Source organism: Pristis pectinata, chromosome 1, assembly GCF_009764475.1.
Source record: "Pristis pectinata isolate sPriPec2 chromosome 1, sPriPec2.1.pri, whole genome shotgun sequence".
Classification (NCBI taxonomy): Eukaryota; Metazoa; Chordata; class Chondrichthyes; order Rhinopristiformes; family Pristidae; genus Pristis; species Pristis pectinata.
In genome coordinates, this window is record NC_067405.1 from 34,498,918 (window position 1) to 34,521,530 (window position 22,613).

Here is a 22,613-nt window from a genome sequence, read left to right on the forward strand (position 1 = left end):
ATGCATTTAACAACTTTGCAATGAAATTCATTATCCCAATGTTTCTCAGTTGTGGCCTCAAAGGAAAGCAATCTATTTAAAATTAGTTCAAAATGCAAATGAGATGCAGTAAGGCAAATTATGGTCAATTTCTTTGAGATTGTTCAATTTGATTATATCTGATGTGTAAATCTTTTCTCTGAAACATGCTCAATGGTAAATGCATGCATTGTTATTAATCAAATTAGTTGTTCTGAAAACGAATAGTGCAATACTTTATCATTCAACATTACCAAATGGATCAGAGTCAGAGTAACTTCAATGATGGCCCCGAATCTACCACAGCTCTATTGCCTCCAGCTTCATTGGAATTATTCTTCACCCCTTCTTCATTCAAATACTGTCTTTTGAATACATAGTTCAAGGACATGGAGCCAGGCTCCAAATGTATAGTGCTGACACTCACCTCTACCAGTCTCAGCCCTTCCACCGATTCTGTGTTGTCACAAGCCGTGCTCAGATAAGCCAAAACATACTCAAGCTAAGCAATCAGGAGAATAATACCATTGTCCCTGCAACTCATGTTTTTATCCTTTTTACTGATTTCCCTTGTCTCCAGCAACTACTTGCAACATCAGCATCCTACTTAACCTCAATCTGAACTTTCAACTGTACATTTCACATAAAGCAATAGAGTCATACAGCCATACAGCACAGAAATAGGCTCTTCATCTCACCATGTCCATGCTGACCATCAAGTGCCTATCTACATTAATCCCATTCACCAGCACTTGGTCCATGGCCTTCTAGAAGTTGGCGATTCAAGTACTTGTCTAGATACTTAAGTGTTGTTGTACCTACCTATGCTGCCACCTTCAGGGATGCTGGGACTTGCACACTGAGGTACCTTTATTCCTCAATACTCCTTAAGGTCCTATCATTGATTATGTATGTCCTATCCTCATTAGTCCTCCTAAAGTGCATCAACTTGCACTTAGCAGGAATAAACTCCATCAGCCATTGCTCTGCCCATTTCATCAATATCATTCTGCAGCCTATGTCTATCCTCCTCACTGAAAAGAGGTGAGTCTCTGTGCCTGAGCTGGTGAGTTTCACCTTGCAGAGTCGGGAGTTGGAGCAAGATTTGGAGCGGGACATTTGAAAAGAGGTGAGTCTCTGTGCCTGAGCTGGTGAGTTTCACCTTGCAGAGTTGGGTGTTGGAGCGAGATTTGGAGTGGGACCTTTAAAAGGAGGTGAGTCCCTGTGCGTGTACTTGTGAGTTTCACCTTGCAGAGTCGGGAGTTGGAGTGAGATTTGGAGCAGGATGTTTGAAAAGCGGTGAGTCTCTGTGCCTGAGTTGGTGAGTTTTACATTGCAAGAGTCTAAACAAGGCACATTTGCAAATTGTTACCTGCTGATTGGCTTATCAACAGCAGCAAATAAAGGTAATTCCCTGGGAATTACAAACCAGTGAGTCTTACTTCAGTGGTGGTGGGCAAATTACTGGAGAAAAATTACTGGAGAAAATTCTTAGAGACAGGATTTATTGGCATTTAGAGAAGCATAGGCTGATTAGGGACAGTCAGCATGGCTTTGTGAGGGGCAGGTCGTGCCTCACGAGCCCGATTAAATTCTTTGAGGATGTGACAAAGCACATCGATGAAGGTAGAACAGTGGATGTGGTGTACATGGATTTTAGTAAGCCGTTTGATCAGGTTCCTCATGGAAGGCTTATTCAGAAAGTCAGGAGGCATGGGATCCAGGGAAATTTGGCTGTGTGAATTCAGAATTGGCTCACCCATAGAAGACAGAGGGTGGTGGTAGATGGAGCGTATTCTGCCCGGAGGTCAGTGACCAGTGGTGTTCTGCAGGGGTCTGTTCTGGGACCCCTGCTCTTTGTGATTTTTATAAATGACTTGGATGAGATGTGCAAGGGCGGCTTAGTAAGTTTGCTGATGATACAAAGGGTTGTGGTGTTGTGGATAGTGTAGAAGGTTGCTGTAGGTTACAACAGGATACTGAGAGAATGCAGAGCTGGGCTGAGAAGTGGTAGATGGAGTTCAACCCGGATAAGTCTGAAGTGATACACTTCAGGAGATCGAATTTGAAGGTAGAATACAAGGTTAATGGCAGGACTCTTAGCAATTTGGAGGAACAGAGGGATCTTGGGGTCCACGTCCATAGATCCCTCAAGGTTGCCACGCAGGTCGATAGGGTTGTTAAGAAGGCATATGGAGTGTTGGCCTTCATTAGTCGGGGTATTGAGTTCAAGAGCCATGAGGTGATGTTGCAGCTATATAGAACGCTGGTCAGGGGAGGGGAGGGTTAGATAGATCCTAGAGCAGGATAAAATGTCGGCACAACATTGTGGGCCAAAGGGCCTGCACTGTGCTGTAGTGTTCTATGTTCTATCAACAACACTATCTCTCTCCTCTATTCTCTCTCTTCTATTCTCTCTTCTCCCCCCTCCCATCGGGCAGAAGATCCAAACACCTGAGAGCACGTGCCACCAGGCTCAAGGACAGCTTCTATCCTGCTGTTATAAGACTATTGAACAGTCCCCTAGTACAATAAAATGGACTCTTGTCCTCACAATCTACTTCATCGTGGCCTTGCACCTTACTGTCTGCTAGCACTGCACTTTCTCTGTAACACTTTATTCTGCATTCTCTCTTTACAATATTTTTATTGAAACCATAAAAAAAATACAGAATACATGCATCAAGAAAGAGAATAAAAATACTACTGAATACGTTGTATTAAATCGTACTTAGATTACAATACTCTAAATTAATATTCACATATAGTAGTTAGTTAATAAAGGAAGAAAACATTGAAATTCTTTTTATAAAAAAAAATCTACTCCCACTACCAAAACCTGAAGCTGTTAGATAGAAAAAACAAGGAAAAACTTTTAAAAACGTAACCATGTCAGCCAATATCTGCATTTTAGTCCCCAAATCAGAGATTTTGAAAATAATTCAAAAAAGATCCCCACAGGGTTTGAAAGTCTAGGTTAGGTTCAAAAATTGAACAGCGAATTTTCTCTAGATTCAGGTATGACATAACATCCCATAACCATTGAGCATGAGTAGGTGGAGTAACTTCCTTCCATTTAAACAACACAGCTCTCCTGGCTATAAGAGAAATAAAAGCCAGAATATGTAAATCAGAAGCCTTCAAAGTTATATCTTTTCTCCAACAATCCCAAATAGTGCAGTCAAAGGATTAAGTTTAAAATTTATTTTGAAAAATACAGAAAAAGTATGAAAGACCTCTGTCCAATATTTTTTAAGACTCTGACACGTCCAAAACATGTGAATTAAGGAAGCCACTCTGTTATTGCATTTGTCACAGTAAGGAGATATGTCAGAATAAAAACGGGATAATTTATCTTTAGACAAGTGAACACTGTGGACCACTTTAAATTGAAGGAGAGAATGACGAGTACATAATGACAAGGTATTAACCAACTTGAAAATTTCATTCCAATTTTCCTCAGAAATTGACATCTGCAAATCTTGTTCCCAAGCGTTTTTAATTTTATCTAGTGGCACCTTACTCATTCCTAGTAATCTGTCATAAATAATAGATATTGAGCCATCCTGAAAAGGTTCCAAATTAAAACTTACGTTTAATAAATTCTTACCAGGAGTCAAAGGAAAAGATTGTAATTGAGATCGAAGAAAATCTCTAATGGGTAAATATCTAAAAAAATAAGTTTTTGGTAAATTATACTTGGTAGACAATTGTTCAAATGAAGAAAGGTTTCCTCCAACAAACAGATCTTGAAAACAAGTAATACCTAACTTGTCCCACTCTTTAAAAACTACATCAGTCATAGAAGGTTTAAAAAAGTAATTAAAGAAAATGGGACTGGACAAAGAAAAACTCAATAAACCAGAATATTTTCTAAATTGTAACCAAATCCTCAAAACATGTTTAACTACTAAATTATCTGTTAGTTTATTTAATGATATTGGAAGTGAAGAACCAAGCAAAGAGATAATAGAAAATTTTTTAACAGAATTAATTTCCAAAGAGACCCATACTGGATGAGCCTCTTGATTAATGTAATGTAACCAAAACGTAAGATTTCGTATATTGACTGCCCAGTAATAAAATCTAAAATTAGGTAAGGCTAAACCTCTGTTCTTTTTAACCTTCTGAAGGTGAACTTTATTTAGTCTAGGATGTTTATTATTCCATATACAGGAAGAAATAATTGACTCAAGAGTGTCAAAGAAAGATTTAGGAATAAAAACAGGCAAAGCCTGAAATAGATATATAAATTTAGGTAAAATATTCATTTTAATAACATTAATTCGGCCAATCAATGATATAGAAAGGGGAGACCAACTTGATAAAATCCTTTTCACATAGTGCAGTAAGGTGAAAAAATTTTCTTTAAATAAATGCTTATAATTTTTAGTAATTGACACCCCCAGATAGGTAAAATGATTTCTTACAATTTTAAAAGGAATGTTAATATCAACTGGTACCAAGTTATTCAGAGGAAAAAGTTCACTCTTGTATAAGTTCAATTTGTAGCCTGAAAAATGACTAAAGTGAGAAAGTAAAGAAAGCATAGGAGGTAAGGAGGCTTCAACATTAGATATAAAGAGTAATAAATCATCAGTATATAAAGAAACTTTATGGTTAATACCTCTTCTGGAGATACCAAGGATATCTCTAGATTCTCGGAGAGAAATAGCTAAAGATTCTAAGGCCAAATCAAAGAGCAAAGGGCTCAAAGGACATCCCTGTCTGGTTCCACGTTGAAGTTTAAAAGATTTAGAATTTTGAAAATTAGTAAGAACTCGAGCAGAAGGGGATAAATAAAGTAATTTAATCCATTGGATAAAATCGGGCCCAAAATTAAATTTCTCTAAGGTTTTAAATAAGTAATTCCATTCAATCCGATCAAAGGCCTTCTCAGCATCTAGAGATATCACACATTCCGATATTTCCTTAGAGGGAGAATAGATAATATTCAATAAACAACGAATATTAAAATGAGAATATCGATTTTTAATAAAACCAGTCTGATCATTGGATATAATTGAAGGTAAAATATCTTCCAATCTACGAGCTAGAACTTTAGATAAAATTTTAACATCCACATTAAGTAGCGAAATTGATCTGTACGAAGCACATTCTGTTGGGTTCTTATTTTTCTTAAGAATAAGTGAAATAGAGGCTTCATAAAAAGATTGTGGTAATCTACCTGATTTAAAAGAATCCAAAAAGGCAGCACATAAGTGAGGTATAAGCAAAGAGGAAAAGGCCTTATAGAATTCTCCAGGAAATCCATCAGGACCTGGAGTCATTGTAGAATGTAAAGATTGCACAACCTCGGCGATTTCCTCGTATGTAATAGATTGATTCAACTGTTTTCGATTTTCAGTGGAAAGTATAGGAACGTTTAATTGGTCAAAGAAATTATCCATTACTGTATTATCTTTAGGAAAATTAGAACTGTAAAGTTTAGAATAGAATTCTCTAAAAGTATCATTTATTTCTAAAAGATCAGTTGTCCTCTCGCCATTGGCTTTTGAAATTTCTTTAATTTGCCATCTAGCTCTGGAGATTTTTAATTGGTTAGCCAGTAATTTGCCTGTTTTATCTCCATGAATATAAAATTGACTTTTATCTTTTAAAAGTTGACTTTCAACTGGATATGTTAAAAGAAGATCATATTTGGTTTTAATTTCAACTCGCCTCTTATATAAAGCCGGATCTGGATCCAAAGCATATTTTTGATCTAATAGTTTCAGTTGATCAACTAGATCAGCTTTTTTCCTGATGCTGGCCGTATAAGAAATAACTTGACCCCTAATAAAGGCTTTGAAAGTATCCCAAATGATAAGACTAGAAATCTCTTCCGACGAATTCTCTTTAAAAAAAAGAGTAATATGTTTCTCCATAAATTTGAAAAAAATTTTATCAGATAACAAGGTTAGGTTAAAACGCCAAAATCTTTTTATCTGAGGGAGCCCAGGGAAATTTAAAGATAGAAACATAGGAGCATGATCTGAAAGAGCAATCTCTTTATAGTCACAGGATCGAACTGATGAAATCATTTGATTGCCAATAAAAAAGTAATCAATCCTGGAATATGTATGGTGAACATGAGAGAAAAAGGAATATTCCTTATCCTCTGGATGCAAAAAACACCAGGCGTCAATGACCCTAGTTTTCATTAAAAACGATTGAAGAAATAAAGCTGATTTATTAGGAGCAGCTAATTTAGTGGATGACCTATCTAATTTTGGATCTAACCAGAGATTAAAATCTCCTCCCAACACCAAAGAGTAAAAGTTCAAATCTGGTAGGAATGATTCTGCATTCTGTTATTGTTTTCCCCTGTACTACCTCAATACACTGATGTGATGAAATGATCTCTATGGATGGCAAGCAAAACAAAGTTTTTCACTGTACCTTGGTACATTTAGATAAGATTTCTTTATTAGTCACATGTATACTGAAACACACAGTAAAATGCATCTTTCTGGAGGCAACCCGCAAGTGTCGCCAGGCTTCCAGCGCCAACAATAGTATGCCCACAACTTCCTAACCCCTACGTCTTTGGAACAATAACGTCTTTGACAATAATAAACCATTTTATCAATTTAATCATTGTTTGTGTCATCTGGAAACTACTAATCATACCTCCTACATTAATGTATATAACAAACAGTGAGGGTCCCAGCACAGATCCATGGGGTACATCTCTCATCACAGGTTTCCAAACGCAAAACCAACTCTCCACCCTCACCCTCTGTCCCCTAAGTACTAAGTCTTTCCACATCCTTTCCATCACATTAACTGTCTATGTCCCGCAACTTTGCTCATATCCACTCCTAGCTCACTTCACTGCTGCTAAAACTCCCTTTCATACCTTTGTCATCATAACACTAACCTGGCCAGTTTCCCATTCCCAGTAAACATCAGTTCATCTAAAACTCAGCTGTTCACCTTTTATCCTGTTCCAGGTCCCATTCAATCTTCAACTCCCACCTTGCAGCTTCCACTTGTATAGTTTTTATAGATACGTAAAAAGGAAAAGTCCGACAATGGCAAGTGTGGGTCCTGACAGTCAGAGAAAGGAGGATTTCTAAATTGGAAATAAGGAAACGGTAGAAGATTTAACAACTCAGGGAAGACAACACATAAAACCTGTCGTAAAAATTAGAGAACCAGGGCTCAAGTGAGAATGAGGACTGGAAGGACTAAGTATTAGACAAAAAAATGAGAGAATTTAGTGAGCCTGAAAACTGATAAATCCTAAGGAGACAATTGATTTAACATTATTATTATTGTAGAGTCAGACGGCATGGAAATAGGCATATCCCAGAGTTTTGAAAGAGGAGGCTTTAGGGATACCATATCTACATACCTAATACTTTCCAATGACTCTTCTCATCCCTAAAGTTTATCAGTAACATGGACATAACCGTCATTAAATTAACTAGAATTTATTTCAGAGGAAAATAAACACCATCAGACTTCAGCTGAACTACCCTCATACTGTGGTATTATATGTTGTGTATTTAAGTGTATTTTTGTCACATGACATCAATCACTGTAGCAAATAGCTGGATGTGGGGCCTATCGGACAAACTTGTGAATTGAACTATTTAAATAATTTCAGCAACCCTCTGCCCACCACTCCCATACAATTCCTCCCAACCTCCCTACCTCTGATATCCTCCTTCTCGCAGCAACTTTATGTGTCAGGGACTTTTCCTTCCATTCTCTGATGCCTGAAAAACTGCTCCTGTCTGCTGAACATGCAGTAAAAATGCAAATATTGATGGTTCCCATTCACAACCACAGACTTGATTTGCATTGATCCCTCCATCTCTATCACTGCAGTTACCACACAACCTGGCCTTTAAGCTGGCGTGACTTTTGTTCTGAACGGCATGTTTGTTGGATCTGATGTCTTTTCCACCAGTTTCTGGTGGGTGTGAGTGTGGGTAAATGCTTTGGGGTTTCTTGCTGAACTGTCAGAGGCCTGCCTTGCACCTCCCATTCCCTGAAGGCTTTTCCAACATTAGGAATCCATGAAGCACCATAAAACCATACACAGAAAAATCCTTAACAACAAATATCAATATTTTTGCTGACATGGCTTTAAGAATATATACATATAAATAAAACTATTTTACATAACTAGTTTAAAATGTGTATAGCAATAAGAGATCCTTGAAATGCCATTTTAAAAATAAGCTATCATGTTTTAAATTTAAATCTTTAAAGTTGCTGAATTTTAATAGAAATAAATATAGATTATTTGCCCTAAAATTCATCCTTAGTAAAAATGCTACTCACCCTACAAAGGTTATAGGATGCTAAAGGTTTGAAACTATATTCAAACTGTAAAGAAGATGTTGTACCTTCATACATGTTTGATGAAATCACTGCATAATGCAGATTATATAAAATTGCTGGCAATAAGTTACATGACAGGAAGTGAATTCAGTGCTTCTAGAAAATGTCATAAATGTCAGCAGAGCCAAATGGTGAATTGCTGCTTTAGACTCTTTGACAGCTAGTTGTTGTTCTTTATGGTATTTGCCTTTCCATTATACATAACAATCCATTTTATAGAAAACTATTTCAGTAACTATTCAGTAAATATCCCAAAATCACAACAGTGCAAAGCTAAAAGTATCTGCCACATACAGATTTTTATATCTTTGTCTTATAATCACAATGGTTCATGACAGAAAAAAAGTAGTTATTAACCATTAGCAATCTCTGTCTGTCTTTGATTTATTAATTGATTTGTATTAATCTAGATATATTGGTGCTGAAGTTGATCTGCGTTTTGGCCATCCCTTTGAGCGTAAAATGAAAGTTCTGGGTGAAATCCGTCACCTAGTCTGCACCAGTGGCAAGGCCGCTGTCATATTGGTTCATACTGCTTAAAATCAATGTTGGCTCAACTTAAATGTTCAAAACAGGGTCCTGCTCCTACTTCAGGACCCGTCAGCAAATTTTGTGAAAACTGCGTGTACCAGATGTTTTGCATGTTTGACTAACTTCTTCCACTTTTACTTTGGCTGGCTCTGAGATCCTTAAACAGGAGAAAAGGTCTATGCTGTACTGGTCCCCTTTTTCAGTCAGGGGGAGCATTGGTGAGAATTGTTCCAGATTAAGGATGGAATCCTGAACCGCTTGAGGAAAGACTGAATGGAGGAAGAAGAGGCAAAGCCACAAAAAAGGGCAAATGCATTTAAAGATTTTACACTTTGTTGTGAAGTTATAGTTTATAGCTTAATTTGTATATTTTTACAGCATTTTTACATATATTTTACATCAAAAATTATAAACCTTCCATGACTGAATTGTTCTCAAGAATACTAGGGTTAAATATAAATTAATGCAATTGGTCAAAAAGAGCAAATCAAGGGAAACGATAATCAAGTGAGATGTAGATGAATTGCCAACACGCATTGTACAGGATAATCCACAACCATTGATGATTCTCACTCCCAAATGCATAGAGGATCCTTTGATGTCTTCAAATGCTAATTTTTACTGACGAAATCGGACTGAAAAGAAGTTTAAGTCCCATTTCATCAATGTGGGTTTCATATTTGCTCAAATTTCTATTTGTGTACTCTGATTTTTACTTGTTTTATGTTGTATTTTATGCTCGGGGTCCAGTAATGAGATTTTCAGGACACCAGCATAAAATAGCTGGTTATAATTTTGCAAATCATTCTGAGCGTAAACTGTGTGACTTCAACTTGGGGCATTGTCACAAACCAGCAACAAAAACCAGCATACAATCTGCTTTGCTCCCAGCTCATAGACTATTTGTTGAAAAATTTTTGACATAAAATTACTACCTTGATCAGATTGGATTTCTTTTGGCAAACCAAACAAGGTAAAAAGTTTTACAAGAGCCTTTGACACCGTCTTGGCCTTAATATTTCTAAGGGGTATTGCCTCTGGAAATCTAGAAGTGGCACACATGATGGTTAACAAATACTGATTTCCAGTCTTAGACTTTGGTAAGGGACCAACACAGTCCACAATCACCTTCGAAAAGGGTTCACCAAAAGCAGGAATTGCTTTCAATGGAGCCACAGGGGGTTTTTGATTTGGTTTACCTACCATCTGACATGTGTGGCAGGTTCGACAAAACATCACCACATCTTTTCTCAAACCAGGCCAATAGAATTGTTTCAAGATCTTCCCTACAGTTTTATTCACCCCAAAATGACCACCCAAAGGCATACTGTGGGCCAGGTTTAAAATCTCATCCCTATAAACTTTTGGAACAACAACCTGATGAATAACTTCCCATTCCTCAGTAACAGGAACATGAGGAGGTCTCCATTTCCTCATTAACACTCCATTTTTGACATAGTATCCAGTTGGCACTTTTTCAATCTCCTTACATGAGAGAGCTTTTTCTTTCAATTCTGTCAACTCAGGGTCCTTTGTCTGTTCCACCATAAAATCCTTCCTTGACAAAGACAAATCTTTAAATTCAGGCTCACTATAAGGATGTTGATCCTCCAGTGAAGACAGAAAAGTCTCAGACAAGGCATCATAATTTTCTTCCTGTTTAGGACTGTCACAAGGAACTACATCAGACTGCACCGGACTGTCTGTCTTGGCTAATTCTCTAGCTCTAGCTCGAGTCACCGCGCATGATGGGTAAACATCTGGATCATTCTCAGACTCATCAATCCTTGGTTTGGTCGTTAACCGTACCACAGGAACAATTTCTCCATCTGCAAGGTCATTTCCCAATAACAAAGAAACTCCTTCCACTGGCAAACTAGGTCTTATCCCTATCTCGACTGGTCCTTCTACGAACTTTGACTTTAAAATCACCCTGTGAAAAGGGACAGACATGGTCTCACCTGTAATGCCTCGTACTAGATTTACTTCACCAGTGTCACTTTCTTCACCAAAATTTAAAACACTGTCCAGCAAGAGAGATTGACTAGCCCCAGTATCTCTAAGAATTTTCACTGGCACCTGGGGTGACTCATCATTCAGTGAAACAAAACCCTCTGATACATACGAACGGAATTCTTTTCTCACCTCCTCCAACTTTTCCGCTTTTCCCTCTTGCAAGGACTGATCTTTAACAGCATCTCCTAAACCTTTTTGATTTTTAATTGCCTGAAAGCAAGCATTGGGCCCAGCTTCCTTCTTTTTCTTCAAAAGGGCACAATTAGATATCACGTGGCCAGGTTTCCTACAGTAATAACAAGTACGCTCAACAGGTTTCTCCAGCCCTGGCTTCTTTTCATCTTTTCCTTTTTGATTACCTCCCAATTTAATCTCTGGTTTACCTGGATTGTCTTTGTAACTCTTTTGAAAGGTTTTAGGTTGTCCCCATTTGGATTTATGGGTTAAAGCATAATCATCTGCCAACCTAACAGTTTCTTGTAAAGTTTCCACTGCCTTTTCATTTAAATATGTTGTTAATTCAGCTGGAACACATCTTTTAAAGTCTTCCACCAGTATCAATTCTGTCAATTTATCATAATCCCCATCTACATTTTTAGCCAGGCACCATCGTTCAAAACATATTCTCTTTCCACTGGCAAATTCCATATAAGTCTGATCTGCAGATTTCCTCAAGTCTCTGAATTTTTGTCTATAAGCCTCAGGGACCAATTCATAGGCCTTCAAAATAGCTTGTTTTACCTTGGTATAATCAGCTGCATCCTCAGCAGACAAAGCAGAATAAGCTTTTTGAGCTTTACCTTTAATCACACTCTGTACCATAAGAGCCCATCCTTTCCTTGGCCAGTTTGAACTCACAGCAACCTTTTCAAAATGTTGGAAATACTGATCAACCTGATCTTCTTCAAACGGAGGGACTAATCGAACCTCCCTGCTGGCTGAAAAACCATCATCAGAATCAGATTCCGAACTCCTACGCTTCATTTGTAACTCATGCAGCCTCTGTTTCTCCTTCTCCTCACTATCCAGCTCCATCCTCTTCAATTCCATCTGCTTCATTGCTAGATCAGCCTCTATCTTCATCTGAGTTAGCTTTTGTTCGGCCTCTATCTTTAACTGGGTCTGTTCTCGTTCAGCCTCTATCTTTGCCAGCTGCACCTGTGCCTCAGAAATTGCTATTTCACTGCCAGGAAACTGTTTTAACACTTCCTTCTCAAACACCTTCTTTTCCACATAATGGCCAGCTATCAGTCTCTGAATATCTGCCTTTCTCATAGACTGCTTTACTTCTGTAAGGTTTAACCTTGTAGCAATCTTTATCAAATCATCCTTTTTCGCCACCTCCAATCCCTTTTGGGTTGGTGACTCCAAAAATGCCTTAATATCCATTGCTGCTGGTTTCCACACACACAAGCCAATTAAAAAGAATTTATCAGACCTCCCTCAAAAATCTTTGGATTGAATCCCGAACAAATCTTGTCAATCTGGGGTACAATCCCAGACGACACTCATTAACCTTGGGAACTATCCCGGACGAGCCCCCAATTTTGTCACAAACCAGCAACAAAAGAAACACACTGAGCATGATTCAGTGTTAAAAACTATTTTATTAATCACTACTTATGATAATACGTAAAATAAAAGTTAAAAAAAAATGTTAGTATGTTAGAATTCAAAAATGTTAAACCTTGAACGTTAACCCCAAAACTAAACTCTTCGTGTGTGTGTGTGACAAAGTCCAAAACTCCCAGTTCCTGAATGGTTCTTAAAGTTCAGTTCCGCAAGCCATAAGGTGAAACATGAGCAAGGGCTTCTTCAACAACCACCATTGTCTGAAGATAAGATGTAGATGTAGAAAAACATAGAGAGAGTACATACGAAATCCAAATGTTCCACGATGGACCCCAAACGACACTCCAGTGTTTACTCGGTAGTGACTTCCTCACCCCGAAAAGCATCCGAACCGTGGTCGTCCACACACAAATACCTGTTCCCTTCTACAGGTCAGCAACAAAGTGAACTCCACCGGATTACTTCCAACTTCCATACATGGATTTCAGTGGCAAACACAGTTATTGTTTCTCATCCATCGATAGAGAAAACAAGCAGGCTGGTGTCTCTCTCCCTTCTCTCTCTCTCCTTCTTCTTCTTCTGCCTTCTTCAACAACGTCATTACGTCCTTTATCTTCTATTGACGTAAGCACGCCCCACACACACATACACACACACTCTCTATCTTAAAGGGACTTTCACTGAGTCCGTAACAGGCATACAATGAGGGGATGATGGCCAAAATGTGCCTGCTTCCAGGCCAATGGTCATCAACAGGTGAACACGTAGATACCTTAGGGCATCTGCTGCAGCTCTCCCTCCATGTGAGGGCAAGAAGTGGGCTGGATCCCCAGGATGAACCAGCTATCACTCAGTGCTGAGTTAGGGATTGGTGGAGGCAGGTTTTATAGAAACATCAAAAGTATGGGCCTAAGGTTACTAACACTGTATTCCCACAAAAAGAGAGAGGTGGTGGTTGGAGCTCATTGTGGGAGCCAACAAAACAAACTCCAATTTTTAACAGCAAATCCCAAAAACAGCAAAAGCTCAGTGGGCCAAAGTATCTCCTGTAATGGTGGTGCTGTACAAAATAATATTAAATAAGCAAAGGAAGAGAAAGAAAATATAATACAGAAGTTATCTTTTCCTGGAATGTGAGCATTAAACTTGAAAGGCAACACTCCAAGCCACTCTGACAATCATACAAAAGTGAAGTGTTTTTCAAAAATCCAGCTGTTCATGCTTTCAGCTCAGAGGATAAACATTTCCCGCTCCCCTCCATCACATTTCCTCCACATTCACCCTCAAAAAGCATTGTTCTTAGTATTGTTAGCTTTGTCTGGGAATTCCTCAAGTTCACCTTCATGTGTTTGCTCTAACAAGAATAAACCTGGAAGGGTGGCTGAGGCAGGGATAGGACTTCAAGGATTCTTACACCTATTGTGCCTGTAGCAGCTACTTAAAAGTGCGCTTTGAAATTGCACAGTTCCAGTAAGAGACCTGCTCAGGCTGGTCATTGGTGCTTTGGCTGGGTCCCAGTGGCCAAGCCCAGGCTACTCCTAGTGCTTGGGTCTGACATCAGGTGGGACTGAGGCTCAACATTATTTGGGACCCTAAGACCAGGCAAACAGTGAAGGCGGCGAGTCCTTATTTCATCTTCAGCTGTAGCCTCCACAGCACTTGTCCAAGGAGCTGTGACTATTCTGGGGATTCTTGGCCCATCTCCACAGCCTCTGCCAGTGAAATGGGAAAATTAATGTCCCATATCAATGTTATCTAGGACAGACAACTTTTCTTTCAGGTACAGGAAGTCCCACACAATATGGGACAGTTAGTAGTCCAATGTTTTTCATCACATATTTTTATTTGTAGCCTTTGCAGGAGGTAAATTTTAATGATCTATGATGAATACATTACCAATCATGGTTACCATTAACGTGGACATTTCATTGACCTGAACAATGAACAGATACATTCCTGTTAGCTGCTTCAACATCCTGTGTCAAATTTATTCCAGCGACAAAGAAAAGCAATAATAAAGCAAAGAAAAAAAGTGAAGAAAAGAAAAAGTAATAAAAAAAACCGAGTTCAAATGGGAGAATGGCTATAACTTTTCTTCAATGTGGGAAATGTTTCATGGTGTTTTACAGAGATACAAACAGGCAGAACTATCAATCATGGTTCAATGGATAGTATTCCCACCTCTGAACCAGAATCCCGCTCTGGAGACATGACCACAAGACTCTAAGCTGACACACTAATGCAGTACCGAGGGAATGCTACACTGTCTGATTTTTCTCCTTCAGCTGAGGCGAAACTGAGGTTGCATTTTCTTTCCAGGAAGAAACAAAAGGTTCCATGATTTTATCTTGAAAAAGTGCAGAGAAATTATCCTGGTGTCCTCACCAATATATTTCCTCAACCTGTGTTGGAACCATAATTTGACAAGATACTTAAAAGGCCAATGGAATGCCGAGCCTGACAGTTAGAGGCCTAGTGTACAAAAGGGTAAAGTTATGGTTATGGCTAAATGGGGTAAAAAAAATTGCCACAGCTATACAAAGACCTGGTTAAACTGCTATGAGTTCCTGAAGGATATATTAGCTGTGAATGGTGTGCAGCTTAGAATTACCGGAATGATACCTGATGTGTATTTTCTCCTCATAATTTAATCAATGGATGACATCATAAAAAGTTCCAGCTATGAAGGAGAGCTGATAGGGTAGATAAAGATAAATTATTTCTGCGGCTGGGTAGCCCAAGATGAGAAGGCACCATCTAAACTTAGAGCAGGGCTTTTTAAGAATCAGGTCAGGAAATGTTTCTGTATACAAAGAATACTTATAACTCTTCCACAAATGGCAATTGATGTGAGGTCAACCGTAATTTGAAATTGACAAGTTTTTGGTGACAAGGGTAAAAGGTTATAAAGCAATGGAGAAATACAGCACAGAAATAGGACCTTCAGCCTACCATGTCCATGCCAAAATATGTGGGCAAAGATGCAATGAGTAAGGTGACACATCAGCCGTGAACTCATTGAGGTTTGAGGGATTAAATGGTCTCTTACTGTTCCTATAATCAATATCACTTAAACAAGATTGCTGTTTGCAGAAATGTACCATCAGCAAATTCCTATTGCGTCTTCTACAACAGTGGTTATGCCCGAAAAAATATTTCATTCACTGTAGAGAACTTTGAGACAACTCAATACTGTGAAAAATGCAGCATAAATACTAGTCTTTTTCAAGGAATCTGTTAAATAAGGTTGTCTAATTAAATATGCAGTTTTCCAAAAGGTAATTGCATTTTGGCATGCTTATAATAGTAAAATAACAAAGTTGCTGTGAAATACATTGAGGTATTAGGTTAACCGTTTACTCACCATATTGGGTAAAGACCAAGCCTTGTACTTATGAAGACCAAGCTAAACATTACAAACAGAAGGTCACACAGTCTTTGACATTTGGCATAGTTTGCCATCTTAGCTGCCTGAAAATTAAAAAAAAACACTGGTTTTGGATTTTCAATATCTGACTAATATTATTAAGTCTTTAGTTTGCTCCTCTCTTTAACAAGTAGATCAAACGTGACACAAGAGTTCATTAATCTGTGCCTGGTCACAAATAATATTATAGTACCAGGATCATTAAATGCATTGAATGCCTTGAGATGAGTATGTTTCTCATTTAATTATAATCTGTGGATCTAGCTCACAAACACACAATTACTAACATGGCAAGAAAAAAGGTTCAGAAAACGGAAATAGTGTGGATGAAATAAGCAGATAAATTATGAAGCGAGCTTGTACATAAACATAAATAAATTGCATATTCAACAAATGACAGACTGCTTAATCTATCAGTAATTCCATTCACTGCACAGAATAAGTAATTTACACTGATCTTTGAAAATATACAGTGAAAGTTCTATGGAGTTTACTTGAGGAGATTATTTCAGAATATGTTTACTTTAAACTGGTTATCTGTAAATAAGCTATTAAAATAATCCCCACCAATCATGTTCTTTCTGAGACTTTGTATGTTTGTTTTGTAATGATTTTCTTCATTTGTATCATTAATGACCTCTTACTGAAGCTGCAGGAAATGTGAATTCCAACTCTGTAAAAGAGCAGAGCTGAGCTGGTCCCCCAATCATAGCATTCCTTTTACTTAGTCAACTATGTTTTTGTTTGAATATAATGAAAAGGAAATTGTTTCAGTTAACCTTAATATTTTACATTCTTTAAGCACTGTTATCCTTACCTGGGGAGTAATATTCACAGCATGAAATAGGAACATTTTTTTCTTTAATACTCAGTATCTGTCAAGGCCTTCCAGGTGACATAGAGCATGAGCTCGAACCAGATTAAACCTCTGTCAATCTGTCTTATTCAGTTCCAAAACAGGACCTCCACTAAACTTTCCATTTTTAATATCATTCATTACTATAACTAGTGTGTTATGTAGTGGGATATTATATTGATTATGACTTTATGCTGTAAAGATAACACACAAAAATTACTCTGGGATGTACTTGAATTCAAAAATGTAGGATAGACAGTGCGTTAACCTGTTTTGCCAACATGACTCCTTGCAGCATTTTTTAAATGGATCCTGATTCTGAATACTTTTATTAAAAATATTCAATATGCCACATCACGCTCGTTATATTTGCCAAAAACAATTTCTAAAACATGCTCATAAATAACTATTGACCATCTGGATCCTCTTGATGCAGTTTTGTTATTTCTTCATATACTTAATGGAAATTCTGCTTCCCAACCAACCCGAATTGGACACACAAGATTCTCTTGCTGGAAACTTAGCTACACATATTTGGAAGGCTGCAAGTTTGATCCCTGGCCTGAACTGAGCCAGCTGATCTCACCTGGGTGATGGCTGGAGTGGCCTCTATACATACAACTGCATTACAATCAGGGTTCCTGTTCCTACTTTTCCTGCTGTATGTGCACTTGTGCATATGTCAATATGGGGTCAATATCAGAATATGGTTGTCATACATTGTTTAGTATTATGCATGAAAAATGCCATATTAGGCAAAGACAAACATTGTCTGACCAAGTACTCAATGCCTTCAGAAGAAGAGGAAGGGAAAACAATGTTGTGGGAAAAGTGAAAGATGAAATTCTAATTACTTTCTTTCTTAGTCTGATTAACAACATTAATCTGGCCAGTTTCTTATATTAGATAATTCTTTAGGGTGAATGCCAAGCAAGGCCAGGGGGTTACTCACTGGGAGGAAGCTCATTAACAGTATAGGAGGTTTGGAAGGCAGACAGTAATAATGCAAAAGGGCTTATGTAAACAGAAAGAGGTAAACAAAACTCACTAGTGGAAATATAACTATGTTTTTGTGATTTTTCCCTCTGCCAATTCGCAAAATATTATTAGTATGGATCTGGTAGTAAGAAGACGATTCTTTTTCACATAGTGATAGGTGTGATAATGCCCAGTTGCAATGTCATAAGGACTTATTAAAGGTAATGAACACTTTCCTTACCTCTAACAGAAAGTCAGATGCATCATGAAGGCACATGACCAGTGTTCCTACTCGCACCATGTTGTTGACATATGAAAATGTTATAAGTGCTATTGTTGCAATGTGATGCAAAAACATAATGGCAAAGTCCTAAAACAAGAAGAAAAAGCTGGGTAATAACTTAGTGCAAATTTCACAGCAATTGTCCAATATAGAGCACCCTGCACAGTTCACAAACTTAGAATAAAAATTCTACTGGAATGATCTGAATATCCAACATTCATCTTTGGGTGACTAATTGTCAAAAAAGAACAATTTGAACTCATATCTAGGCAGTTTATAAAACATCTCACGCATCAACTTGTTCAAAAGGAAGTAATTTGTCATAGAGTCCTACAGTGCAGAAACAGGCTCTTAGATTCACTGAGTCCACACCAAACATCAAACACGCATTTACACTAATCTTCCACTTATTCCCATCAACAACATTCAGATTCTACCACTCGCCTAAGCATCAGGGCCAATTAACCTACCAATCCACACGTCTTTGGGATGTGGGAGGAAACTGGGCCACCCGGAGGAAACCCACGTGGCCATAGGGAGAATGTGTAAATTCCACACAGACTGCTCCAGACCAAACCCAAGTCACTGGAGTTATGAGGCAGTGGCTCTACTAGTTGTGCACTGTGCCCCCAAGTTATTAAACCATTTGTTTTATGTCTGAATTCTTTAGTTGCAATTTTTATGTCACATGTTTCTGTCTGAAATGCAATGATAGAACAATACAGCACAATACAGGCCCTTCAGCCCACCATGTTGTGCCGACCTTCAAACCAAACCTAAGACTATCTAACCCTTTCCTCCCACATATCTATCTATCTTAAATTCCTCCATATGCTTATCTAACAATCTCTTGAACTTGACCAACGTATCAGCCTCCACCACCAACCCAGGCAGCGCATTCCATGCACCAACCACTCTCTGGGTGAAAAACCTCCCTCTGACATCTCCCTTGAACTTCCCACCCATTACCTTAAAGTCATGCCCTCTTGTATTGAGCATTGGTGCCCTGGGAAAGAGGCGCTGGCTGTCCACTCTATCTATTCCTCTTAATATTTTGAATACCTCTATCATGTCTCCCCTCATCCTCCTTCTCTCCAATGAGTAAAGTCCTAGCTCCTTTAGTCTCTCCTCATAATCCATACTCTCTAATCCAAGCAGCATCCTGGTAAATCTCCTCTGCAGCCTCTCCAATGCCTCCACATCCTTCCCATAATGATGCGACTAGAACTGGACACAGTACTCTAAGTGTGGTCTAAAGCTACAGCTCTTAAACTTAATCCCACAATTTATGAAAACTAACATCCCATAAGCTTTCTTAACTACCCTATCTACCTGTGAGGCAACTTTCAGTGATCTGTGGATATGAACCCCCAGATCCCTCTGCTCCTCTACACTGCCCAGAATCCTGCCATTTACCTTGTACTCCGCCTTGGAGTTTGTCCTTCCAAAGTGTACCACCTCACACTTCTCCAGATTGAACTCCATCTGTCACTTGTCAGCCCAGATCTGCATCCTATCAATATCCCTCTGTAAGCTTCGACAGCCCTCCACACTATCCACAACACCACCGAGCTTTGTGTCATCTGCAAAATTGCTAACCACCCTTCCACCCCCTCATCTAAGTCATTAATAAATATCACAAAAAGTAGAGGTCCCAGAACCGATCCTTGTGGGACACCACTAGTCACAGCCCTCCAATCCAAATGCACTCCCTCCACCACAACCCTCTGCTTTCTGCAGGCAAGACAATTCTGAATCCACATGGCCAAGCCTCCCTGGATCCCTTGGCCTCTGACCTTCTGAAGAAGCCTACCATGCAGAACCTTGTCAAACGCCTTACTAAAGTCCATGTAGACCACATCTACTGCACTACCCTCATCAATCTTCCCGGTCACCTCCTCAAAGAACCCTATCAGGCTTGTGAGGCAAGATCTTCCCTTCACAAAGCCATGCTGGCTGTCCTTAATCAGTCCACGATTCTCGAAATGCTCATAGATCCTATCTCTTAGAATCCTTTCTAACAGCTTACCCACCACAGACGTAAGGCTCACTGGTCTGTAATTCCCTGGACTATCCCTACTACCTTTTTTGAATAAGGGGACAACATTTGCCACCCTCCAATCCTCCGGTACCATCCCCGTGGACAATGAGGACTCAAAGATCCCAGCCAATGGTTCAGCAATCTCCTCCCTTGCCTCACGAAGCAGCCTGGGGAATATTCCATCAGGCCCCAGGGACTTATCTGTCCTAATATTTTCTAACAGCTCCAACACATCCTCTCTCCTTATATCTACATGCTCTAGAACATTACCCTTAACAACACTGTCCTCAGTGTCATCAAGACCCCTCTCCTTGGTGAATACTGAAGAGAAGTATTCATTGAGAACCTCACCCACTTCCACAGCTTCCAGGCACATCTTCCCACCTTTGTTTCTAATCGGACCTACCTTTACTCTAGCCATCCTTCTGCTCTTCACGTACGAGAAAAAAACCTTGGGATTCTCCTTAACCCTACTCGCCAAAGCCTTTTCATGTCCCCTTCTCACTCTCCTCAGCCCCTTCTTAAGTTCCTTCCTTGCTACTCTATATTCCTCACGAGCCCCATCTGATCCTTGCTGCTTACACCTTATGTATGCTGCCTTCTTCTTCCTAACTAGTTGTTCCACCTCTCTTGTCACCCATGGTTCCTTCACCCTGCCATTCCTTCTCTGCCTCACTGGGACAAATTTATCCCTAACATCCTGCAAGAGATCCCTGAACATCGACTACATCTCCACAGTACATTTCCCTTCAAAAATGTCATCCCAATTTATGCTCTCAAGTTCTCGCCTTATAGCCTCATAATTCTCCTTTCCCCAATTAAATATGTACCCGTCCTCTTTGCTCCTATCCCTGTCCATGACAATGCTAAAGGTTATGGAGCAGTGGCCACTGTCCCCCAAATGCTCACCGACTGAGCGATCTGTCACCTGACCCGGTTCATTACCTAAAACTAGATCTAATATGGCATCCCCCCTATTCAGCCTGTCAACATACTGTGACAGGAATCCGTCCTGGACACACTTAACAAACTCCACCCAGTGTAATCCTTTGGCACTAAGCAGATGCCAATCAATATTTGGGAAGTATAAGTCTCCCATGATAATAACCCTGTAATTTTTGCATCTTTCCAAAATCTGCCTCCCAATCTGCTCCTCAGTATCCCTACTGCTACCGGGGGGCCTATAGAATACTCCCAGTAGAGTAACTGCTCCTTTCTTCTTCCTAACTTCCACCCATATTGATTCTAGAGAGGATCCTTCTACATTATTCATCCTTTCTGCAGCTGTAATAGTGTCCCTGACCAGTATCGCCACCCCTCCTCCTCCTGATCAATCTTACAATTCTGAAAACTAACAAGTTTTCTGATATGTCATCCCAGTTCTTAGCTAAAGCTTATTTAAGTGGCATATTGTTCAACTGGTGTTGGTTCTGCGTCACCTTGCAGAAGATGGCAGCATTTCTTAAAGGACAACAACTGTCATAATTATTGATGAAAAAGACCAAAAGAAAACAGAAATAATTTCCATGAGGATTTATCTGAATTAAGCAGTTGGTTTTACTTTAGCCTGTTTCACAGCACTGACCATAGATATTTACATTCTTACAGTAATTTACACAAAGCCAGCTGTCCTGTGTAGTTTCATCCATATTGTATTATTCAGCTGTTGGGGAAAGACTTGGCAGTTGGAGCACAATATCAAGAAAGTGATACGTAACAACCAAAAGGCCCAAGCATCTCCTGCTGAAGCTTCATAATGTGAACTGATGCAAGTACTATTCCACAGGAAATAATGTGTGTATATGCACTCATCGGGAGGATGTAGTGCATAGGTTTAGCTCCTGGAGCTTCACAGTCTAGCTTTCAGTCTTGCAGATTGCGCTTTTCAAAGAGTCAAGAATCATGTCGTGGTGTCTTCCACATTCAAACAAGTTTGTTTACAGAGTAAGCACTCCTTGCGTCTTGCAATCATTTGCCCAGATTGTAGCGGGACCTTTACCCTTGCATTGAGCAATGGAGCCATGATTACCACATGTCTCCACCATACTCTATGATGATTAATTCCACCATTTTTCTCTCCCACAATTTCCCTCCAGTCTTCCTTTAACAATAGCTGTGGCCTTTAAACAGATATTCCCCACACTAGATTTACTGTGCATTAGGTGTGTTTTACAGGTTAAGCTATCTGGAAGTGCTTTTCATGTGCTATAACTTAATCAAATTTGTTCTCCTGACCTTCTAACCACCTTGATCCACAAACCTCAGCTCCTTCAAAATTTTTGCTGCCCTTTTCCTACCTCATACCAAATCCCTTTGACCCATCACTACTCTTCTCACTGTCACAGGCATTATCTCAATATTAAAATTCTCATTCCTGCTTTCAAATTGCTCTGTTAGCTTACCCCTTCCTACGTCCACTTCTATGAAATACCTTTTCCTTCTATTCTGACTTCTAGTGCATCCCATGCTTTAATCACTCCACCACTGGCTGTTGTACTTTGAGCAGCCTAGGCCCCAAACCCTTGAATTTCCT

At 39.1% G+C, this 22,613-nt stretch overlaps 1 protein-coding gene across 1 annotated transcript in view; it reads right to left on the bottom strand.

Annotated features, from left to right (window-relative positions):
- cers6 (ceramide synthase 6) overlaps positions 1-22,613 on the bottom strand; it is a 205,482-nt gene that overhangs the window by 12,482 nt on the left and 170,387 nt on the right. The window contains exons 7-8 of the mRNA XM_052027662.1: positions 17,998-18,126; positions 15,860-15,966 (exon numbers count right to left, since the gene is read on the bottom strand). Of these exons, the coding sequence (XP_051883622.1) occupies positions 15,860-15,966; positions 17,998-18,126 (236 nt within the window). The remainder of the gene's footprint in view (positions 1-15,859; positions 15,967-17,997; positions 18,127-22,613) is intronic.